The following is a 23,805-nucleotide window of genomic DNA, read 5'->3' on the forward strand; positions in this document are numbered from 1 at the left end:
TTGTGGTAGTTGGTGTGGTATTTTGAAATTTTATACCCTTTTCAATCCCTTGTGGTAGTTTTTTCAGTTTTGTTAGTTTAGAAGGGAGAGGACATATGGCAACTCCTCCCCTGATTTACTGTTGCCAGCAACACTTTGTGGTAGTTAGCTCGTTTTATAACAAGAAAGTGTACTGTGGTTAGTAGGGTACAGGTTATCATTAGTCCAAAGTTGGTTCCGGCAGGTTTGGCCCCGTTTTGTTGACACGCAACTTTATTGGTGCTATTCAGCAACTGCTTCTGTTAAACGATCTTTCTCCGTTCTTGGCAAGTAGGTTTTTCATGGTTATCATACCATAACAGAAAATGTAAAAAAGTATTGTTTTATTGGTTGGTAACAATCAATTTTAGACCTATATTGTGTAATGTTTTATTGAATAAATGCGTTCTTATTACATCAAACCTTTTCAAAAATTGTTTATGGTTTAGATCATTTTTTTTGTTCTTTTATCACCATTTTTGCAAAGTAATAATGATGTTTGCAATTATTCTTATCCTCGTGATCTTGACTTTGGACTGCCAGGCTCAGATCAACTTAGGAACTTGTCACCTTCAATGTGATGGAGGTGGAAGTAGTTCACCAACAATGATCCCCAATCAGTCTCCCACCACAATCCAGGGACCCCCTGGTAAGAGAGGACAGACGGGATTGAAAGGATCTAAAGGTGATCGGGGGTCTATTGGACCAAAAGGAGATCCAGCGAAGTGCACTTGTCATGATGTGGAAGAGTTAAAACGTACGTCATAACGTTATCATAACGTCATTATGTCACAACGTCCTAACGTAGGTCATCATGAAATTAAATCAACTGTTGGTTGGCTTAAATAGTAGGCTAGTAATATTTTAGTCATTTTAATTTTCAATGTGATCAAATACTTCTCAAATGTAAATTCATTGTTTCTTGCTCTACTCACTGTTATTATTGCGCCAATGTCTAAACTTCTTACTGATGATAGTCCGTTTGCAAAAACAGCAATGAAACTGGTACAAAATACAACAAATTTTTCTTTGCTTAATCTTTAAGTTCACCAGGCTTTGTCACGTTAAAATAATTCGTTAGTTTAGTTTTTCATAGCTGGTGCAAATAGCGAAACGGCAAATGCAATTTTGTAACTAAAAATATCCACATCACCTAAAACAGGGGTTCTTAACCGGGGGTAAATTTACTCCCTGGGGGTAAATTTCACCTACCGAGGGGGTAAATTTACTGAATTATAAATTAAAGCAAACTTCATTTTTTCAGTTATCAGAACAGAACACTCTGTTCTCCTTTATCACACCGAAGTTCGGTGGCTCCTAGGGGTCTTGTTTTGTCTCGAATTTTCGAACTACATCGTACATGATAAAATTCAGGGCTTTCAGACAAAATTAGATCTGTGGAGTAGAAGAGTTCAAAAAGGAATTTACGCAAATTTTCCAACATTTGATGATTGGAAAGTCAGTAGAAGTCGCAACGAGATTTCTGACCTCGAAGTCGAAATATGCCAGCACTTTACCGCCTTATAAAGAACTTTGACGGTTATTTCGAAGGTGAAAGTTTTACAGTACTGCTCTTTGGATAACTCATCCCTTCGAAGCCAAGTTAGAAAGTATTGCTGACGATGATCTTTGCAAAGATGAATTGATTGATCTTCGATGTTCAACAACGCTTTCTTCCAAATTCTTATCGTGCAATGGTGACCTTTCCAAGTTTTGGTGTGGATTAGTCGAAGAGTTTCCTACGCTGACTAAGCGTGCATTTGAAGTTATTATACCTTTTCCAACTACTTATCTGTGTGAAGCAGGGTTCTCTTCATTGTTGACTATTAAACAAAACATCGATCTCGCTTTTAGTTCCCAAACACGACGTGCGAGTAACTCTTTCAACGATTGTTCCAAGAATCTCCAAAATTGTTCGTGGAAAGCAAGCACAAAAGCCTCACTGATTGACTGTTGAAATTGCGTGTCAGTTATTAATAAAAGAAAAAACCTTAAACATTCTTGTGTGCTTTTATCATAGTTATTTAAGACATTTGAGTAGACATTATTTTTCACTGGACCCCGTCAAGAACAATCGTGTCTTCGGCAAATAAACAGCTTGTTTTTGATATTTGCCAAGGTAAATCCAGAAAAAAAAGGATGTTTTGCATTTCTTCGCATGGTTGACTGGACACGATGACATCACAAGGGGCCACCAAAACGGTGGGGGTAAATTTTACTTTTTTCATTCGGCAAGGAGTAAACGAGACAAAAAAGGTTAAGAACCCCTGACCTAAAACGTAGAGTTATCCGGTCACATGATGCATAAGTTGCTATTTGATGTAATTTGTTGATTATGTAAACTTCTGCAGGCGCATTGTTTTTCCAATCATGCTCAGACTATCCCTCTGGTGATGGAATCAACGAGAGCGGGATCTATACCATCTATCCATATCAAGATTTTAATTTGACTCGTTTAAGGGTTTATTGTGATATGGAAACTGACGGTGGTGGATGGATGGTAAACAGTTTTATTTACTTTTGATGGGAAGTTGCAAGTCTTTTAAAATCTCAGAGAATTTATCTTAGCTAGCACCTTATGTGCAAAAAGACGAAAAGCCAGCATAACTACTAAACCACTTCTACACAGTTCTACACAGTGGCTCACGCAAGGGAACATGTTGGAGTTAGCTGCAATCTTCAAGTATCTTCTTAGACCTTCAACCTCAAACAAACAATTTTGACTGATTTTTGTGTAGCGGCAGTTAAAATGTTTTTACGATTACCAGAAACAAGTTGAAAGCTAAATCATGACCCAATATTTTTAAAACTCATCCTTGCGAAACTTAAAGGCATACTAAATGAAAATTTCAAACGGGAATTAAGCATTAAAATGAGTAAACTGAACATTCAAGAATACATTTCAAAAAAAATTACCGAAAAAAATTTGTTTTCAAAGGCGCTGGCAAGGCCCAAAGTCCAATGTTTCATTTATTTTCACAATAACCAAAAGTGCAAACACTACTCGAGAATACGTCACTAAAGACAGCAATAACAAAAGCCACGTTACCACATCTGATGTTTTGATCAAACTGTCTGATGTTTTGATGTTGAAATGTGTTGTTTTGATGTACATACATACATAGCCTACAGTCAAATCGCCCGCAGTAACAATTATTGCGTGATTAGCTGATTGCTATAGTCTGTAGTGACGTAACTGTACTGTCGCACGCTTCGCTGCTCAGGCCAATTTCGTTTTGAAAGCTCTGACAAAAGCACGCACGCAATGGTGATCAGACCGCAATGGGGCAAAATTTTATTGAAAATCGTTTTATGGTAGTATGTTAAACACAAAGAACGTGGAAAATCGCCAAGTCAGGTTTTTCCTTTAGTATCCCTTTAAGGGGCTTTATGGAATCGCACCAAATGCTGCCAGATTTGATGTGAAGGCTTTACCAATGAGTGTTAAGTTGTATTTCTCCATTTGGCCACTTTTAAATTTGGGCTCAGTGTGGCCACATTTGGAAAACTAAGCCATAATATATTTACAAAACGCTTTTACGTTTCTTCATTCTATCTGTTTCTAAATTCTATGACATTAAGCCTACTAATGACATCACATCACTGTGATAAATCCTATATGCGGCAAGTGTTCGTTTTTTGGTGTTTAGATATAAAATTAGTCGCTACTAAAATAACAATTGAAGGCTGTAAGCCGCAAGACAGCTCCCACATTGAGAGGAAAAACAAGGAAAAACAACAAAACGACAGAATATTTTTAAACGCACTTTCGAACAAACGCAATGGCAGTTGAAGGATGCTCGTTGTTCAACACTCACATTACGGTACAAGGAAAAAAGAGAAAAATGAAGATGCTTTTTAAAAACATTTTTTTGGCTGTAACAATTAATTTGCGCGGCAGAAAAATTGAGAATTTTCGATGCAACACTTACCACCTTTGCTTTTGCCAAGTTTGATTGCTTTTAAAACTCATTTAAAGTAATGTGTAGATTATTCATTTATCAAAAACAGCTGGAGCAAGGCCACCAATTGACACATTGATGATGAAATACACTGAAAAAACATTTAAAAATAGCTATACATCGTGGTCAGTGCTGAAAGTACATGAGTACCCTGTCATCGCTATTGACTGGCAATGTCCAATAGCATTGTCGCCATTTCATAAAGTTTAATGTTGGAACACTCTATTAGGGACTAAATTCTACCAACAATTAAATGAATTTTCCAAGAAAGCGAGACTAATTTCGAGTGATCGAAAAACACTAGGCCAACTATAAACAGGTGAGCCCCTAAACAGATGTGGCCAATCGGATGGAGGAGATTTCCGGAGGGTGGGAGAGTTAACACGGCCTGGAATTATGGTTAGTCTACAACTCTACGTGATTCATAAAGAAGCTTTTTTAAACAATCATACGGCTAGATAGGCCTATTAAAAATACTTAAGCTACCGGTACGCTGGTATGGTAGCCTACTCTATACAATTTAATGTAAAAATAATTTTCAGGTTTTCCAGAGGAGAATAGATGGTTCAGAAAATTTTTATAGAAACTTTGCCGATTACGTCACAGGGTTTGGTCGATTGGAAGGAGAGTTCTGGTCAGGTGAGAAAAATCTCATAACTAACTAACTAACATAACTGCTAACACAACACTGCGGTAAATGCTCGGTTTATATTACGATAATAAGTAGGCCCAATACCATGTCTACTAGGAAATGGTGCCTGATTTGTGACTTTTTCCTGACCTTTGCAAATTTTTTAACTTTAGTATTGTATTTGCAACAAAATTTTTAAATCTTGGTGACAGGCCTGCGTCAGTGATTCAAAGCCTCTACAAGTATGCGAAACTGCCAGGATTAAGCTCTTCAATAAGCTTTCCCAGTCCGAGGATAAAGATTCAATGAATCAAACTTTCAAAAAGAAATGAAGAAACAAGTTTTCAGTAATCAACTCAATATGGTTAGCCAACAATTCACTTAGTAGCCAATACACAATTGAGTGGCGAAATCAAAATTACTCACCTAACCGCGTGGTGGTAGTGAAGTTTATCAGTCCGAACTCTAAGTAGTTCTAAATCATAATGCTCAACTTGACATAAATCCCAAAACTTTAGTTGGAGTATTGTGTAGTTTAAAAGTAGGCTAGTCCCTATAGCCTAGTTCCTTTCCAGTTAGATAGCCTACAGCGAGAGTACATTCTTTTTGAATAAGGACTTTCTTATGATTCCCAAGTAGCCTACTCTTAAGGTTAAAAAGCTCTAGAACCGCCAATTCCTTTTTCACTCCACACCCCATGGGATCGATAAAACCAATCTCGCACTTCCTGTTTTGAACCGTAGAAGTTTTGAGAAAAAAAAAAGCCAAACGCTGGCCACAAAACGCTATTACTTACTACAAGCTAATTATATCAAGACAAGGGAAACAATGCCAACATAAAATGCTCTGAGAGATAATCACTTGTTAAAAAATTCCCTGAATAAAGTTCTTCATCCTCGTTGGATCATCGCACCCCCAGCTACAGCTACTCGCACCCATTGGGTGCGAGCACCTCCAATCGGGAAGCTCTGGTATAGATGCAATTAGAAAATAGTAAGTGATTAATTTTTTCTACTGGGCTTTTTGGTTGGCATCATGGTTGGCATTGATCACTTTTCGTAGTATTAATAGCATTTATTGTTTAATTCTAAATCAAATAGATACACAAATTACAGTCAAAAACCAAACTCAAGGCAAATTGATTTTTACAAGGTTACAATGAATACATTTGTTTGTCACATAATCACAATGAATGAAATAATATTTTCGACACCATTGTCAACATATTATATTTTCTACATTTAGGCTTGGATATCCTTCACAAATTGACTAAAGATGGAGAATACAAAATGAGAGTAGATATGGAGGATTTTGAAGGAGAAACTAGATATGCTCTCTACGAGTAAGAAAAAAAGTTGTTTTAAAGATGTTTTCGTTTGCTATTTTATAAAATAACTAAGAGAAGCGACTTTGCTGTTTAACCAATTGCAACAACGACAAATTTAAAAACCTGTGAAACAATACCACAGAAGAAAAAGGGTCTTTTAAAGTAGTCCTTCTGTACAGTAGCCTATGACCAATTGGGAGTTAATTTACTCAAAATTGAATTAAACTGTTAAAAAGTTCGCCTCCAGCCAGACCTCCGCATCAACTACAACATATTTTTTCAAGCAAGATCAAACGTGAAATCAATAAAATATGCTTGATACTTCTTTACCAGTATATGCACTATATTTGCACTATAAGCTATATTTAAGGAAACAGGTTAATCTGTTATAAGAAGGTTGAAATTTATAAGTTTAACTTTGTCTACAAGAGAGAACAAGCAGTGCAAACAAAAGCATTTTATAAAGTAAATATTCTTCAAATCCATATTCACGACACTTATAAGAATGGTTTAGGCTAGTGCTCTTCAACCTTTTTTCTCGTGATATACCTTTTATAATTTGCAAAAACTTTGTATTCCTCACAAATGGAAACTTTCAATTGCGCTTAGAATCGGGACGGCTAAGAATTTTTTTTCCAAAAGTGAAAACTAGCACTAGGTGGCTCGTTATTGTATAAAGAAATGATTAATCTAATTTGTGCTGGGTACTGCACCAGAGGACTGCTCAAACAAAAGACCGAAAGACCAGAAAACGTTGTGTCAAATTTGCAGTGTCTGAAAAAGATTTTGAATCATTTGGACATCATATTCTAGAATTTCTCTAGTGTTAATATAGGCCTTCGAGCAGCATAAAAAATATAAAACAAACTTAAACTTTTAGGTGGCACGTACCAGAGTTTTATCGAGACAAAAATTTTTAAGTAAAAATAGACAATGTGAAAAAAGGAATCATAAAAAGCAAACCGATTGGCAGGGGATTATGTTATGTTATGACCAGCATAAAAAACTTTTTAATTTTTCAAATGGCAACACTGAACAAATTAGATTGAAACTTCATGTAGACTTTTGTTGGACACATATCATATTAACAGTGGCTTGTAGATGCCATTAGGGCTGTATAGTCGGAGTCGTGGAGTCAGAGGAATTTTGGCGTGTTTGGTGTCGGAGTCGTTAAAAATGGTTGCTCCGGCTAGATAGGAAACGATGAATAATAAAGTTGCAATAACGGTTTTTAAATTTTGTTTCTTGTTAGCTGTATTTCTTTTAAAACTTTACCAGAAACTAGAAGTGTTGGTCTTGTTAGTGTTTGTGAATGTTGCCGTTTTAATTTTGTTTACAACTTATGTGAAAGAAATAAGATAAAAATCTGGCAGCACTGAAGCCGTCGTATATTTTTTGTCCGACTCTAGAGCCCTGGTTGTCACTAATTACTTTGCATAGTACGAGGTTTAAAAATGCCTTTATCTAGTAGGTAAACTTTAACTTTAAAGTAAAGATAACGATCTTGTTTTTCTTCAAGATCATAATCACACAAAAAACTGATCTTAGATTAAAATAAAAGTAATCTTGAAGATCAAGATCACGCCTATTTCTGACCATATGAATGTGCAAAATGTATGCACAATTGCATATCTTAAGCAAATGAATAATAATAATACTTTTACTTTTCAGTAACTTTGTGGTTGGAGTTGGGACGGATTATACTTTGACGTTTGGAGGATACAGTGGAACTGCAGGTAAAGAAGGTTATCTTAAACATTATATAAATTCAAGTTGTTACAATCACAGTTGTTTCAAGTCAAGAAAAAGAAACATTAAACGGAATTGGTTGATAGGTTGCTTTGTTGAGTCATAAGCTGACAAACCTATGCAACAACACGGTGTTTATTGCAATACAACCTACAAGATTCGAACGTTTTCGACTCCACACCTAGCCTTTGTCAATCATGAAAAAAATTACAACGCGCTAAAGTAAAAAAAAATGCTTGAGAATGGACACCGCATGTTAGCAAATAGAATCACAACACGCATGATGGTTTATTTAAATACGTTTAATACATACAAAGCTTTTTCTTAAATCTTGCAATCTGGTGCTGAATGCAGGGCCGTGTAAGCACTATCTTGGCACCCCAGAAGTCCACTAGTGCGCCCTATGTTTAGTAATAGTTCTTACAAATAGAACAAGAAAGCGTTATGCTATGGCCGCAAATTCTTTCAACGCAGGGAAAAATTCATATTCATCAACCGGCTTGGTGGCTTAGTGGTTAGTGCGTCCGCCTCTGAAGGGTACGTCTGGGTTCGATACCCTGTCGGTTAATTCCAAAAGCTGTTTGGCTATCTAATTTCTGCTTAGCAATGGAGTGGATTCGGGTTATGGATTGCCTTCATGGAAAGGACTGCTTCTGAACCCACATCATTGGGAACAGCAGATTTACCTTTTTTCGATTGATAACTCTAAATTACCATACCACTACAAAATATAAAGTACTTATACGAAAAAAAGATGAATTGATAACACTGCTTGTGTTATCTCAAGCATATCGAACCGGTCAGGGGTAGTGTGTCAACTTGCACCGGTTTAACAGCAATAGCGGCAACGCCAGTCGGATGGTGGCCGCACGGTAGACGTGTCCACTATGAATTCACGTTTACTCTGTCACAGCATAGACAGCAACACGATTTATTGGCGAGGACACAACTCCCAAAGCTGTTTTTTTTCAATTAGCGTTTTTTCCTAATTGTGGCATTATCTCACGCTTGTTTAAGTAGACTATCTTTTCATCATCGTTGATATATGTTGCAGGACAAGCTTTGAATTCAGCACGATTCAGTGCCAAGGATCGTGATCAGGATAAAACGTCCGAAAATTGCTCCAATTTATACAAAGGTGGTTGGTGGTATACTAATTGTCATTCAGCCAATCCCAATGGATTGTACTTGGGAGGACCACACAAGTCATATGCAGATGGAATAAACTGGAGGCCTTGGCGAGGATATCGTTACTCTCTCAAACGTATTGAGATGAAGCTTAAAAAAAAATAAAAACTGCACAATATATATCGTTAATTTTGTGCGTTGTTGATGTAATTATTATATAAAAGAGTGAAATAACATGCTTGTAATTTTTGTTTATTTGTACTGCATACAGAGATACTGCATACTAATACTAACATATTGTATCACAAACCGTAATTGCAAATTTATAGTGTATTGGCTACGAAAAATTTGTTCGTAAATTCTGCATTGACATCACGCTTAAATATAAAATTTGCTATTAATCATATTTGTTCAGATTCTTGCTCCACTCCACGAGTAGGCTACTTAAAGTTTCAGTAGGCTACAGTAGGTCGTTTCAGCAAAAGTCAATTTTATCAATGAGAAATAATTTTTGCACACTAATCTGCAAAATTTTTAAAAATTACCATTTTCCGATCTAATACCGCTTGGTGATGAATAACAACTTATGTTGCCTGGAAGCAGTGAAAAAAAAGTGACAACTTTTAGAATCTATTAGGCGCGAGTCGGCCCGCCCTTTCAAACCAGAGCTCTCACCACGCGGCTACGCAGTCAAAGGTAGCCCAGCACTGCTTTTTGAGAGCTAAATCCTAGCAGTTTCTTATACTTGTGGAGGCTTTGAACCAATGACGCAGACCAGATCACCGAATTTGGCAGTGTGAAGTTTCCTATTGTTAAAGTGTTGTCTTATTTGTATTATTTTATCCACTAATAGTCGCTGAAGAGAGAGCAGTCCTTGTAATGTGTTGCTCAAACGCACACCCGGAAAGTCCGACCAGCTTCCTTTGATCTTGCAATTTCATCATTCCTAAGTCGTATGCTTAAAACTCAGCTATTCGGGCGGAACCAAAATGCTATCAACGCCACAAGACTCAAGAGATTAATCAAACTTAAACAAACAGTTAAACAGAACACCGTCGCAAGGATAACTTCATAAACATTATTAACTTTCACATAGCATTGTAAATGTAAAAAATATTTTAACCTTGTGTGGAATATATGTCTGTACGAGCGACATATAAATCACTTCTATGATTAGCTTATCAGTTGTTTTACCTATCCTGGTTCATGTCCAAAATAATGAATAAAGGCAGGAGATAAAAGTTTAAATGAAGTAAAAGTTTAAGGTAGATGGCATTAGTGTCTGCTTCCATTTGAGTTATTGTTTAGGCAGGAAACAGACGAGGTTGGTAGAAGTTGGAGATTGCTCACTGGAAAATAAGGTGGACAACCGGAGGACTACAGCATTAACGATCCACTGGTGGACCATAAAATCTTAGCAACCAAGCGTCCGACTCAAGATCAAGCGCCGCTGGTTCGTTGAGCAACCCATTTTAGGACTGCTCTCCATTCAGCGACACCTAGCAAATTGACTGCCAAGCCAATATCCAAAAATAGCGCCGCAGGCCAGAAACAAAAATGCATTGCTGTTTGCATTTAGCGTCACCCATATACGGGTGACGCAAACCTGAATGAAACATTATAGGCTGTCATCCACATATGGGTGACGCTGCAGTCAATGTGCTAGTGGATGGAATACATCACAGACAACAAAACTTTTCCATTTATGAAAACTTCTCTCTGTCAATCTCGATAACCGGCCTTACGTCAGTGGCTGAAAGCCTCTACAAATATGAGAAACTGACAGGAATGTTTCTATCAGAAGGTTTGTCAGTCCGAGGATAAAGATTTAACATCAACCAAACGGCGCAAAATTGTTTTAAGTGCGATCTTGGAATAAAGGCATGATCATTGACAAATAGTATGACGTGAACAATGGCGCATCGTCTCAAAATCTCATCGCTACAAAAAGTGATGGTGGTCTCTTATGTCATCACTATGTCTTGATATCGGTATTTTTCTTGAGCTTGCGCATGTATAGATAAGTGAAATGTTCAATTAAAAAACTACTATATACTGGCGTACGCTTTTTAGTATCCAACAACACATTACAAATTGTTAAAAAAATTACCTAGAAGTATTAAACTATTGGAGGAATTTTAATGCATGAACAATGCTCCACTTTTAGTAAATAAACTCACTGCAAATGAAAGTATGCAGCTAGGCTACGTATGTTTGAAATAACAATGGTGGTTGTTTCCTCATTGTAAACATTGTTTCTTTGTATCTGATGAGCAATGGTTTGGCAACCTCGTCTTTCCGTTACATAGTCTTTCTAAATGAGCAAAGTTTCCTCTGCCAGATTTTTGTTTCTTTTTCAACTGCCTCTTCAGATCCTGAAATGTTCACCAATTCCTTTTTTACATTTTGCAAAGGATGTCATATGATGAGACAACTCTCTGTTACTTTATGCTGAGTTACGCTTTTACTGTACGTTAAGGTTACATCTTTATCAGTTTTTGAATCTTGTTTTATTGGTTATTGCAACACTGCAAGTGATGACACTATGCAAATAATCTTCAGCTGTTTAATATAATTTAAACAAATGCGACATTGACAAATTTTAACGAGGACTGATAGGCCTAACTGAAGGAAAAATATACAACGCCCAAAACTTCAGTTCAAAATGGGTTAAAGGTTCACTTCTGCAAGTAATGTGATGTATGAAGCCGCAAAATCTGCTATGATTGGTAACCTACATCAACGCCCGCTCTTAGCGAGCAGTTGAATCTCTGCTCGCATAAACACGTGTCTGCGTAAGTTGTTGAATGACCAAATTGGTTGTTAATTGAGATGGGTATATACTGTAGCCTACACTACGGCATCTGATGAGTGCCATGTCACTCAAGTGGACAAAGCTGGAGTTGTAATGTACAAGATGTCTGTGTAACCCAGACACTTGTGCCTACCAAAGCCTTTACTATGGTAAAGCCAAATGTTGGATTTTTGCTCAGTCTTCTTTTGTTGAGTCTTGTAAATTTGGTTAATACACCACAAATTGATACATTCCTTTGCGATGAATGTTAATGTTAATGAGACTGAAAAGTCCCATTCACTGCATTGGGCGCTCAGCTGGGAGCACACAAAAAGATGGTCCACTGTTTGGGGCTTAGTTCCACGAATACATCTAACTGGGCCTGTCATGTAGTCTCAACTTGCAGGACTTGAATGGCTTTACAGCATGTTTTATTTTTTTTTGTATCCATGCTTCCACCTGGTGGTTGAAGATTTAGATCAAGAAAGGCAAGGAAGCCAATCTTCATATCCACAGTTAAGCGTCCCACCAAAGACACAGCTGCATGCTCATGAGCAGCGTCAAACCGGCGCCCTTTCGATTGCCGTTCCAGCGCTCTCACCACTGGGCTATGCAGCCGACTCGGCTATGCAGCCTGACATGTTTTATGTCAAGTCAATATTACTGATTTCTCTGTAGGACGACAGGCGCTTGCCGTTGGCGATCACTTTTATTTCTTGCATTGCTTACTTGTTGTTGCGATGAACATTGTCACCACAGCACTAAGCTTCAGGTTTCATTGGTGGAGTTATTTTGATAAGGCGGCCGTGTCTTGGCCTTTATCTTTTTGTACCATGCCTGTTCAAGGCTTTGGCTTTCATTAATAGTTCTTTCCGTTTATCCCCAGTATTTAACTATCAAAAATTGTTGTGCTTGTAACGTGAAAAAGATCCTTGAGGTTAATGAGAAAAGCAAGTCGTTGTTTTCCACGAGCTCGTTTTCCATTAATCTTTCCACTAAAAGCAGTGCGTTCTAACTTTTCCTGCTCACGATATGGCCAAAAAGCTTGTTTTCCGCTTGAAAGCTTGTCTTGGCTAAGTAACAATGTAAGCCTCTTCGCTTGTTCAGTTTCGCTGTAGAAGAGACACAAACTTGCTTAGAAATCAACACCTTGCTGGCCACCATCCATTCAAAAAATAACGTCTTTCGATGAAATTGAAACAATAAGTTTATTCAGGTCTCCTATTTGTCATGTTAATGAATTGTATTATAAAATGTTATATAAAGTTAATTTCCATTTTTAAAGGCATACTAAAGGAAAATTTCAAACCGGAATTAAGCATTAAAATGAGTAAACTGAACATTCAAGAATACATTTCAAAAACAATTACCCAAAAAAATTTGTTTTCAATGGCGCTGGCAAGGCCCAAAGTCCAGTGTTTGATTTATTTTCATTTTTTTCAAAATGACCAAAACGTGCAAACACAGCTCAAGAATACGTCATAAAGTCCAGCAATAACAAAAGCCACGTTACCAATCTGATGTTTTGAGCAAACTGTCTGCTGTTTTGATGTTAAAATGTGCTGTTTTGATGTAAATACATACATAGCCTACAGTCAAATCGCCCGCAGTAACAATTATTGCGTGATCGGTTGATTGCTAGACTTTATGACGTAGACTTTATGACGTTCTTTACAGTCGCACGCTTCGTTGCTCAGGCCAATCTCGTTTTGAAAGCTCTGACAAAAGCACGCGCACAATGGTGGTCAGACCGCAATGGGGCAAAATTTTATTGAAAATCGTTTTCTGGTAGCATGTTAAACACAAAGAACGTGGAAAATCGCCAAGTCAGGTTTTTCCTTTAATACCCCTTTAACGTTGAGACTTTTACATATAGACTCTTCTGTTTTAGAAAAATATTACAACTCTCGTCTTACTGTGTCACAACAAAAGCTTAAATAATGAAAGTTAGTTAAAAAAAAGTATCCTAAAAATTTATAATGGCTTGTGGGCTGATTTTAATAAAATTCCGCCATGCAATATTTTAACAAAAAGCCACGTTCATAGAATTCAAGTTACGATTGAACAAAAAATACACAGTATCGAAAAAAAGAACTTTATTCATTGAAGTTAAGGACTTTTGGAAGTGTAGATTTCGTGTGGGAATTGCTTGGTATATTTTCCAATGTACAACTATAACAGTATTTTTCTACAGTTGTCAGGTAGTAAAATAACGTAAAGTCAATTTGTTACAGCAAGTGTTTCACTATGCCAGAGTCAGTATGCAAAGATTTTACTCATTTCAAAATTTATCAGCAGAATTCGTTACCTCACCTTTGCTGCAGTTATTATATCCGGAATATAAGAGTCTGCGTAATATCCACCTTATGCAGTTTGTGCGAGGTTTTGAAAGTCTATCCTTGTTTGCTGCTTGTTGCAGGCATTTAAGTCAAAGGATCGAGCACGATGCTGCGTAGTTATCAATCGAACATGACGTCATGTTATCAACAATCTTGAACATGGATGCATCGTTTCGCCTAGACAGCGATGATGCTGCAGTTATGATAGGTCAGTTGCAAGTGTTTGTGACATGGGCTACAGGCTACTACAATGACTAATCATAATCTAACAAGAATAAATTGATTTTTGGAATAAGAAAAAATCGTTTGATGGTTAATCAGCATTTTCTTGCAGCGTAATTATGACATTTGTAAGTGTTATCGTACTCGTGATGTTGGCTTTGGGCTCCCAGGCTCAGATCGACTTAGGAACTTGCAACCTTCAATGTGATGGAGATGGAAACAGTTCGCCAAAAGCATCCCCCAATCAATTACCCATCAGGATCCAGGGACCCCCTGGTAAGAGAGGAGTAACGGGATTGAAAGGATCTAAAGGTGATCTTGGACCTATGGGATCAAAAGGAGATCCAGCGGAAAAGTGCAACTGCTATGACGTGGAAGATTTAAGGCGTACGTCATAACGTAAAATAAATTTTATAAGTTGTGTAATTCAAATGTTTACAACCTTTTAGTGATTTTTCATCGTTGCTCTTCAAGTAATCGTCTGCAAATGAAGTTTATTGCATCCAGTGCTTGTAATTTTGTTTTTGTTGAAATTTTTCTTATTTTGATCATTAGTTGTGGCAATTGCTTAAAAGTATAAATTTAATAAAGACTTTATTTGTACCAAACTTAACAAGATTGTTCGCCCCGATAGCTCAGTGGTTACGCGCCCGGCTCAAGATTACGCGGCGCTGGTTCGACTCTCGGGGTGTGCGTTTGAGCAACGCATTTCAGGACTACTCTCCATTCAGCGGCATCTGGTGAATAGAATAATTCCCTAGCAACAAGACTTCAACAATTGGAAATTTCAATCTGCCAATCTCGGTAACCGGCCCTGTTCAAGAGCCTCTACATCTAGGATGCAAAACTACCAGGAATAACCCATCAAGGCTTTGTCAGTCCGAGGATAAAGATTCAAAACCAACCAAGATTGTCTAATTTTTGTATCAAACGTTTTAAATTCAACAGACATTAATCAAAATTTCAGGACACAGTATACAGTAGCCTACTGTAGCTGTTTGTTTAATATATCTAAGTCTTCAATTAATCTACCTTAACCCATTTGTGCCGAAAGTAAAAATACTTAAAAAAAATTTTTGAAAATTTAAGTATTGCATAATCAATTAATCATGACCTAAAAAACATTTCACAATTAATTTTTTCTTAATTATGTTAGTACTTGTCGAGAAAATTTGCAAGTTTCTTATGCGTAATGCGTAGGCCTAATCGCTATCGCTCAAAGTGATAAATAGGAAATGTCTTGTCATCGAGCATTTTATTGAAATGAAAGTTCACAAAATACAAAGATGAAAATTAACAAAGCAACACATCACTGATACAAGTCACTTAGCGGATCGAAATCGCTTTGAGGCCGAATCAGCCTACGTCAAGATGCCTTCCATGTAAAAACGCCAAGAAGAAACTAAAAAATTATCAAAAATTTCAGTAAATTACGATAATTATGTTATTGTTCTAAAAACAAACACAACTACTTTGTTATACAGCGTAGAAATCGTAGGGAATCGCTGTTTGATACCGCTTGATGCGTGGAAATTGATTGGCGCTTTTACTTCATTTTGCTAACATGTGTGCCTAGCGACCTATATATAGGACACCTATCTTTTGAACAAATTTTCTCAAAATTTTTACTGCCAATTAAATTTAAACTTTTGCTGTAAAATATGTTGATACATAACGAATAAAGACAATGACAAATATTTTTGGAAGCTTATTTGCATATGCGGATTTATTAATATAATTCGACATGCACTTTCAAAATTTCAGACTTAGCAAAATCGGGAAAATTGAAAAAAGTGTCACGTTTTAACCAAAAAAGCAATTTTTGAAAAAAGTTGTGATATATGCTGCAAAAATACTTATAAATGTATTTTGACTTCGTCTAAATCTAAAAACTGAACGTGCAAAGAAAATTTTTAATTTGAATAGGTGTCCTACATATAGTACGCTAGGCATAAATGAGTTAACTTTATAAACTTTTTAAATTATAACTTATCTGAAAAGGGTATCACAACATATTGAAGCATTATCAAGTAATCATTCATGGCTCAAAACATTAAAATATTTGTTACTTGTAAACAACAATATCACTTGATGTTAAGCAGCAACGTCAACAAACGATGTCGTTTATCAAAATGTATCATTCGTTTGTTGAATTATGTTGACTTTTTAGGTGCAATATTACCACAGTCATGCTCAGACATTCTTTCTAATGATGGACCTAAGAAGAGCGGGGTTTATACCATCTATCCATATGGGTATGGTGACTTGACCCATTTAAGGGTTTACTGCGATTTGGAAACTGATGGTGGTGGATGGATGGTGAGATCATAGAATATGTTACGTCATCACCACAAAGTGTGGTTAGATAGCAAGCAGGGATTTATAGTATAGCCTACTATGAATATGAATCCCTGTATATGCTATAGTATATATGCTATAGTATATATGCTATAGTTTATATGTTATAGTATATATGCTATAGTTTATATGCTATACTATGAATCCCTGACTGCAAGACACAAATGTTCAGCCTTTTTTTACTTTATACTGTATAGATATAATGCCGAAGTCTTAGTCTATTGAGAACCTTATATTCTTGTTCTCCGATGCTTGGACCAAGTATGGGGGAACTCACCTTTTGGGTATAGATATAAAAATGGCCTCCTGTTCTGTTTGGTTAAGATTCTGGTTGGTTTGAAGTTTTGCCACAAACATTTAGTACGGTACGATTCTTTGTCATTTGAATCAATTAAGTATCTCGATTAAGACTTTCATTACTGGTTCAGAATGTTTCCTGTTAGTTTTGTCAAACTATTGGGTTGCTTACTAGATAATGGAAAGTTCACTCTGTTAATCTCTACAACCAGCTCTGCTTCAGCACTTCAAAGCATCTGCAAGTATGCGAAACTGCCAGGAATAACCAACCAGATGCTTTGTCAGGCTGAGGATAAAGTATCAAATCAACCAACTTCAGATAATGTTATAGCTTACTGTGGTAAACCAAGTTTAAGACACTTATACTACCACTTTCAGATGTTAAATAAATCTATTTTCCAGGTGTTTCAAAAACGAATAGACGGTTCAGAGGATTTCTATAGGAACTTCGCCGATTACGTCAAAGGTTTTGGTCGATTGGAAGGAGAGTTCTGGTTAGGTGAGAAAACACTTCAGAAATGTTGACTAAACTGTTTAAACTTGTCTTCAGTAAATAATCGTTCTCATTTTCATCAGGTTATTAATGTTATATTTGCATGACACAATAAATACAGATATTATGGCCGAGATGTGCAACCTAAGTTGTTATTAATATTATTTTTGTTACCGGTATTATTACAGTAAGTATTGTAGTTATTATTAAGTAATGTAGTTTATTACTAGGTATTGCTATACTGCTGTTGTTATTATCTGCATAATAGAATGGATACAAATGTTATGGCGGATTTGTGCAACTAAATTTACCACCAGGTTAACATTTTAATTGCTATGTCTGGTGAAATTGTTTAGCTTAAAAACCCAATTTAATTTTGTTGTAACATAAACCACTCTTAAAATTTTCAAATGACTACAATCAACTTCGACGTTTCTTCTGCAGTCACATCGCGTTTTGACGTGAACTGTGATTTATTAAAATTTTATGTATGACGTCACAGAACACGTAGCGCTTGTTGACAAACTTGAAAAAAAGTAAGTTGAAAACATGAAATCAAAAGTATGGTTCAATATAAATAATTCAGTTTTCTGAGCTAATGCTGATTGCTTAACGTCTTGCAAAGATCTATGTATGGGGAGTTTATAGCTTCGTGGTGATACCTAGCGTACCTACTGCACTGATGAGGCTGTAAGACCAAAAGGATGGACCACAATCTGTAGTTTTCGGTTAGCCTATATATTTTTCTCTTGAATACGTTCACACTACAAAATGAAAAGCTGGGCCCCAAACAGCAGGCTTGTCCAAATTTGTAACCTATTAATTTTGGGCCACATGGTAATGTTGAAATGCCACGCAAACAGCAGTTTGAGCCACCTTGCATTATTGTGAGACTGAAAGAAAAGATGTGTTTAACAATATTGCTTTAAATCATTTCATTTCTTTCAGGATTGGATGTCCTCCACAAATTGACTAAAGATGGAGAATATGAAATGAGAGTTGATATGGAGGATTTTGAAGGAGAAACAAGATATGCTTCATACAAGTAGGAGAAAGTTATTGTCTTAGAACTTTGAATTAAATAACTAGACTTGATTTTATGGTTTAGTTGCAGGCTATACTACATTCAAGCAAGAAGTGCGCTGGAATTTATAAAAAAATCGACTTTGGTGAGTTATCACGTGACAAATTTCTCTCAAAAGCCAAACTTTATGAAACTAAAATTATTTATCAAGTAAACATAGAATGTCGATACATTCCTTCGCTGATTTGTATTCCATCGCTAATCACATGGATTCTGTCCCATTCCGTCTTCGATACACGCTACTCTCAGCAAATTTAGAAAATAGACAGTTTTCACGCATTCACATAAGAGCCAAACTGATGGGTAGCCTACATTACCTCCTAAAAACTATAGATCCTGTGATAACCAGAATCAAGATTTAATAACATTTTAATGGGATTTTGGTATGACCCGACGTGGTATTGAACTTACGTTCACAGATCAAACATGGAGCACAACATCCACTAGAGCAGCAAAGCAGTTTCAGATTGACATAAAACTGTTTTATACATCTTGTATTCAGCATTACCATCTTCATAATGAAATACAATTACTTGTCTATCAACCTGTGCCTTAGTTATAACTTTCACAGTCAGAGTTGTGTTGTGAAGATATTTCTGTTTGTGTCTTGTGTGCTTCGTCAATAGACCAGTGAAACTTACATCTTCGGCCTCTGCGTCTTTTGTTTCAGTGACTTTGTCGTTGGAGTTGGAACAAATTATACAATGACTTTTGGAGGATACAGTGGAACTGCAGGTAGTGTTTGTTTCAACTCGACAGTTGATCGAGTGAAAATTATTAAAATAGAAGTTCTTCAAACGACAGTTCCATAAAACGATAATCTGTTGAAGTAGCTGACAGTGTGATCAAATGACATGTCATTGAAAAATTTGCCTAATTTATTGAAACAACTGGGATTTGAGGAAATTAAGGACTGGAGAATTGGGTCAATTGAATCATTTGAAAAATTTTGTCCTACGATTTTCTCCTGTAGGATAATTTCCTAAATCTAATAACCCCCATTAAATTAATCCCCGAAATCTTAATGATTCACTTTAGTTAATCTTTTTTTAATACTAAATTGTTCGTACAAAATTTCTTTTACATTCTGTTGTTTAAGTTTCGAAGCTAATTAGCTAAAGCTTCGACACAAATAAAAAAATTTATGAAACAATGGACATTGCAAAAACCAGAGTAGAAAAATCAGCAACTTTAGTTGGGGGTGCAAGGACTCAACCTTAAAAAATTTAGGCCAATTTTGCCACTGTTTAGTTTCCTTTTGGGTATTTTGTGGCTAAATATTGCATTTTTTAAGACTGCACAGTTGGCATCAAAACTAGATTTTCGGAAAAATTGTGAGAGAAGTGTTTGGTTGGACAATAAAGTTAAATTTAAAATCACTGTTCTATGACGACGTAGGAATTTCATTTTTATTTTGTCGAAACGTTTTGAATAATTTTTATAAGCTTAATAATCATAGGAAGGTTTTTTAAGATAATTGCAAAAAGGTAAAATTTGTTAGGAAGGATGCAATTATTCTGCTTGCTATTTGTAACCACGATGACCAGAAACTTTAGTTTGTGCTTCTTATGATTTTATTAAAAATTATTCATTCAAAACATTAAAACTTTTTTTCTTTATTTAGTCAAAGGAAGTGTTGCTACTACATTCAATTTCATCAGATGAACCTTGCAACTAGTGCTAGAAACGCATAGTATGATCAGTAATATTTGGCCAACTAAACATTTAACATTTGTTTTTCACAAAAATAAACAAAGTGTAATCAATATGTTGATCATGCATCTAATATACTACACTAATTTAGCTATTTTTAATTAGACAAAAGTTATTATTATTATTATTAGTTGTTTTTCTAAATTTATTTTTTTATGTCACAATAAGACGGACTGCTGACCATCATGTAAATGTTCTTTTTAAAAGATTTTTTTTAATTGTCATGTTTTGCAGGACAAGGATTGACTTCAGCACGATTCAGTGCTAAGGATCGTGATCAGGATACGTGGTCCTATAGTAGTTGCTCCAATTCATACAAAGGTGGTTGGTGGTATACAGCTTGTCATGGAGCCAATCCCAATGGATTGTACTTGGGAGGACCACACGAGTCATATGCAAATGGAATAAACTGGAGGCTTTGGAAAGGATATCATTACTCTCTCAAACGAATTGAGATGAAGCTTAAGAAAAAATAAAAACTGCACAATGTATAACGTCAACTTTGTGCGCTGTAAATGTAACTATGATATAAAACAGTGAAATAACATGCTTGTAATTTGTTTATTTGTACTGTATATTATATTGCACATCAACATATTAAACAATAAAAAAAACTTGTAAATTTCTATAGGCAACGAAAAGTTTATTTACCAGGCTAAGGTTTATTCGGTATTGATACCAAGCTTCAATATAAGATTTGCTTTTAATCATATTTGTTGTAATTCTTGTTTCAGTCTATAAGTTCCAAAAGCTTCAGTGCAGTAGGTCATTTCAGCAGCAATCAACTTTATCAAATAGAAATAATTTTGGACACTGATCTGTGAAATTTTCTAAAAGTATTATTTTCTGATGTAATACTAGTTGGTAATGAATAACAGATTATGTCGCCTGGGAGCAGTGAAAAAATGTGAGATGGTTTTTAGATCTCCTAGTCTAGTAGGGGGAATGTAAATCGGATTTTTTCAAATCTAAATTTAGCCTTGGTTTTAGTAAACAGCAGTACTTCTAAGACGTCTGGTAAATTTTTTTAAAACTTTTTTACAAAAAATTCCTCTACCTTGAAAATTACTTTTTTGACCCACAAGTCAAATATGGTGAGCTTTGACTCGACGGCTTTTGGTTGCCTGTAGCCTACACCTAGTAGAAGACCAGCCAGCTTGGCCATATATCCCTAGTCCAGTCAGCTATGTATATTAATCAGCTTAATTGACCAGAAGATAATGTAGATATCACACCACAGATACCATAGGTACGTATTTCACTTGTTTTATATAATTACAAGTAGGCGATTGTCATAATAAACATTAACTTTTGTAGCAATATAGTTGCCGCCATCACTACATGAGGCCTACATCTGAGCAACATTGTATGACGTAAACAATGGTGCATTGTATCCAACCCTCACCGCGAGAAAAAATATAATGGTGATGTCTTGTCATTACTATGTCTTGATATCGCATCTTTCTTGAGCCTGCGTGTATGGATAAGTGAAATGTTAATTAGAAGACTCCTGCTTTCTGCTTATATTCGGCCTACGCTTTTTAGAGTCTAACAAAACATTACAAATTGTTAAAAGGAAATTACCAAGAAATATTAAACAATTGAAGAGATTTTGAACAAAACAATGAATCACTTTCAGTAGATAAGCTCACTGCAATCAAAGTATGCAGGTGGGCTACGTATGTTTGACATAACAATGGCTGTTTCCTCTTTGGACTGACATCGCTTTCTTTGTATCTGATGAGCAATGATTTGATCAACTCCTCTTTCCGTTACAAATTACTTTTAAATGAGCAAAGTTTCCTCGGCATGGCGCTTTTTTCTTTTCCAACTGCCGTTCCAGATCCGGAAAGGCCCATCAATCTTTTTTTACATTTTACGAAGGATGCAATATGAGACAACCAGTTTTGTTTCTATAACTTTATGTAAAAATACGTAGAAACGATCACGTTTTTTGATCAGTTTTTGACTCTTGCTTTATTAAATATTGCAAATCTACAACTAATGTCATCATGCAAATAATACCAAAATGCGACATTTGCAAATTTCAATAAGGGAGCAAGATTGAAAGAAAAATACACAAGCATAGGTGGGCAAAGTTACTTTCAAAAGTAACTGAGTTACAGTTACAGTTACTTGGCCAAAATAGTAACTGAGTTACCGTCACAGTTACCGATTTTAAAAAGTAACTAGTTACCGTTACTAGTTACAGTTACTAGTTACTTTCAGTTACTCACAAATCTGAACATAAAATTCTGCACCTGGCCAGCTCTGCATGCAAGTCCATTTAACCGCAATGTTTGATATATTGTGTTAGAGCCATCCATGCTAACATAACAGCGCAAGTACAAAACCAACAAGTTTTTATTTAAAAAAATACTCGGTGGCTTATATGTTTATTTCCTTTGAGAAATACGAGCATTTCAAAGTGCTCGTCACTCAGGCCTGCCCTTTTGGGCTTTAAAATGTCCTTGCCTAATCGTCGTCGTTGTGTGAGCCTCTGGGGCCGAGAGTCTATCCTTTTACTGGCCCAGATTTACGATGTTCCCGGACTAGGTGGCTTGAAGATGTTACAGTCATTGATGATGTCCGCCCCGATAGTTCAATTGGTTAGCGCGTCACTTCTGGAACGAAGAAGCTTTAAGATCAAGCGGCACTGGTTCGACTCTTAGGGCATGCGCTTGAGCAACGCACGTTAAGGACTGCTCTCCATTTAGCGGCATCTAATAGATGGAATAATTTCCCGGCAACAAGACGTCAACAATCGGAAACTTCACTCTGTCAATCTTGGTGACCGGGCCTGCGTCAGTGATTTAAAGCCTTTAGTCTACAAGTAAGCGAAACTGCCAGGATTAAGTTCTGCAAGAAACTTTCCCAGTCCGAGGATAAAGATTTAATCAATCAATCAATCAATGATGTGGTCTGCGGTCTGTTCCTCGGCACCACATTCACAGGAGGAGGAAGAGGCCATTTTCCATTGGTGCATGGTTGAGCGGCAAAGCCCGACGCCCGTACGGAGACGGTTGAGGCGCACCCATGCCTGTCTTGGTAGTGTCAGGTCGATGGAGCGTGTGTCGGCGTTGGGGATGAACAAGTAAAGTCTTGTGATGAACAAGTGCTGCAATGAAAACAATCTTTCCAATGCAGCACTTGATGGAATGGGAGTGTTATGTTTTTAAAACATTTTTTTCATCGGTCCAATTGTGAATCTGGATCCGCTTAACTTGTCCTCAGGGTCCGCTACCAAATACTCCTGTAACAGATTCAACGCGCATTGCTTTCTTGGTTTTTGCGTAAAGTGGTGCAAAAAGTCCTCCGTGGCTCTACCTACCACCATCCACTTCAGTGTCGCTGCTACTCTCCTCTTCAGGAGAGCAGTTTGCTTCTTCAATTGCTTGAAGCATGTTCTGTTTTATTTTGGTCTTCAATTCAGCAGTGTCGCTTGATGATCAGGCATTAAACACAGATAAGTCTAAATTGTGGGTGGAATGCAGTCGCAAGCTGAAAGACGCTGTCCTCGAACCAATGACCAAATCTGGTTTGTATTGCTTCCACAAGAACGCCACCAACGGCAAGCAAACAGCAATGCTGTTGCTGGTTTTAATGTCAGACAATCTTTTTAGAGATATTGCAAGCGTTACACTAAATGCAATAAATTTCAATTTCTTGAAGGTAACTAACTAACTGACT

General features: G+C 36.4%; 2 protein-coding genes across 2 annotated transcripts; both read left to right on the forward strand.

Moving 5' to 3' along the window:
* The first annotated feature begins 478 nt into the window (after positions 1-478).
* Positions 479-9,210, forward strand: LOC145783929 (microfibril-associated glycoprotein 4-like). The gene is made up of 6 exons (XM_082595694.1): positions 479-775; positions 2,370-2,518; positions 4,523-4,619; positions 5,857-5,953; positions 7,610-7,674; positions 8,742-9,210. The coding sequence occupies exons 1-6, from the start codon at positions 511-513 to the stop codon at positions 8,978-8,980; spliced, it is 912 nt and encodes a 303-aa protein (XP_082451820.1). The 5' UTR covers positions 479-510; the 3' UTR covers positions 8,981-9,210.
* A 5,089-nt stretch (positions 9,211-14,299) lies between these two features.
* On the forward strand, positions 14,300-20,760 carry LOC145776346 (microfibril-associated glycoprotein 4-like). The gene is made up of 6 exons (XM_082587745.1): positions 14,300-14,557; positions 16,341-16,489; positions 17,228-17,324; positions 18,267-18,363; positions 19,073-19,137; positions 20,350-20,760. The coding sequence occupies exons 1-6, from the start codon at positions 14,320-14,322 to the stop codon at positions 20,589-20,591; spliced, it is 888 nt and encodes a 295-aa protein (XP_082443871.1). The 5' UTR covers positions 14,300-14,319; the 3' UTR covers positions 20,592-20,760.
* Positions 20,761-23,805: the final 3,045 nt, after the last annotated feature.

Source organism: Aplidium turbinatum, chromosome 1 (genome assembly GCF_918807975.1).
Source record: "Aplidium turbinatum chromosome 1, kaAplTurb1.1, whole genome shotgun sequence".
NCBI lineage: Eukaryota > Metazoa > Chordata > Ascidiacea > Aplousobranchia > Polyclinidae > Aplidium > Aplidium turbinatum.

Coding starts and splice junctions, on each gene's coding strand:
- LOC145783929 (XM_082595694.1), top strand. CDS start 511: ATGATGTTTGCAATTATTCTTATCCTCGTGATCTTGACTTTGGACTGC. Junction 776..2,369: donor TGATGTGGAAGAGTTAAAAC/GTACGTCATAAC, acceptor AAACTTCTGCAG/GCGCATTGTTTTTCCAATCA. Junction 7,675..8,741: donor AGGATACAGTGGAACTGCAG/GTAAAGAAGGTT, acceptor TATATGTTGCAG/GACAAGCTTTGAATTCAGCA.
- LOC145776346 (XM_082587745.1), top strand. CDS start 14,320: ATGTTGGCTTTGGGCTCCCAGGCTCAGATCGACTTAGGAACTTGCAAC. Junction 14,558..16,340: donor TGACGTGGAAGATTTAAGGC/GTACGTCATAAC, acceptor TTGACTTTTTAG/GTGCAATATTACCACAGTCA. Junction 19,138..20,349: donor AGGATACAGTGGAACTGCAG/GTAGTGTTTGTT, acceptor CATGTTTTGCAG/GACAAGGATTGACTTCAGCA.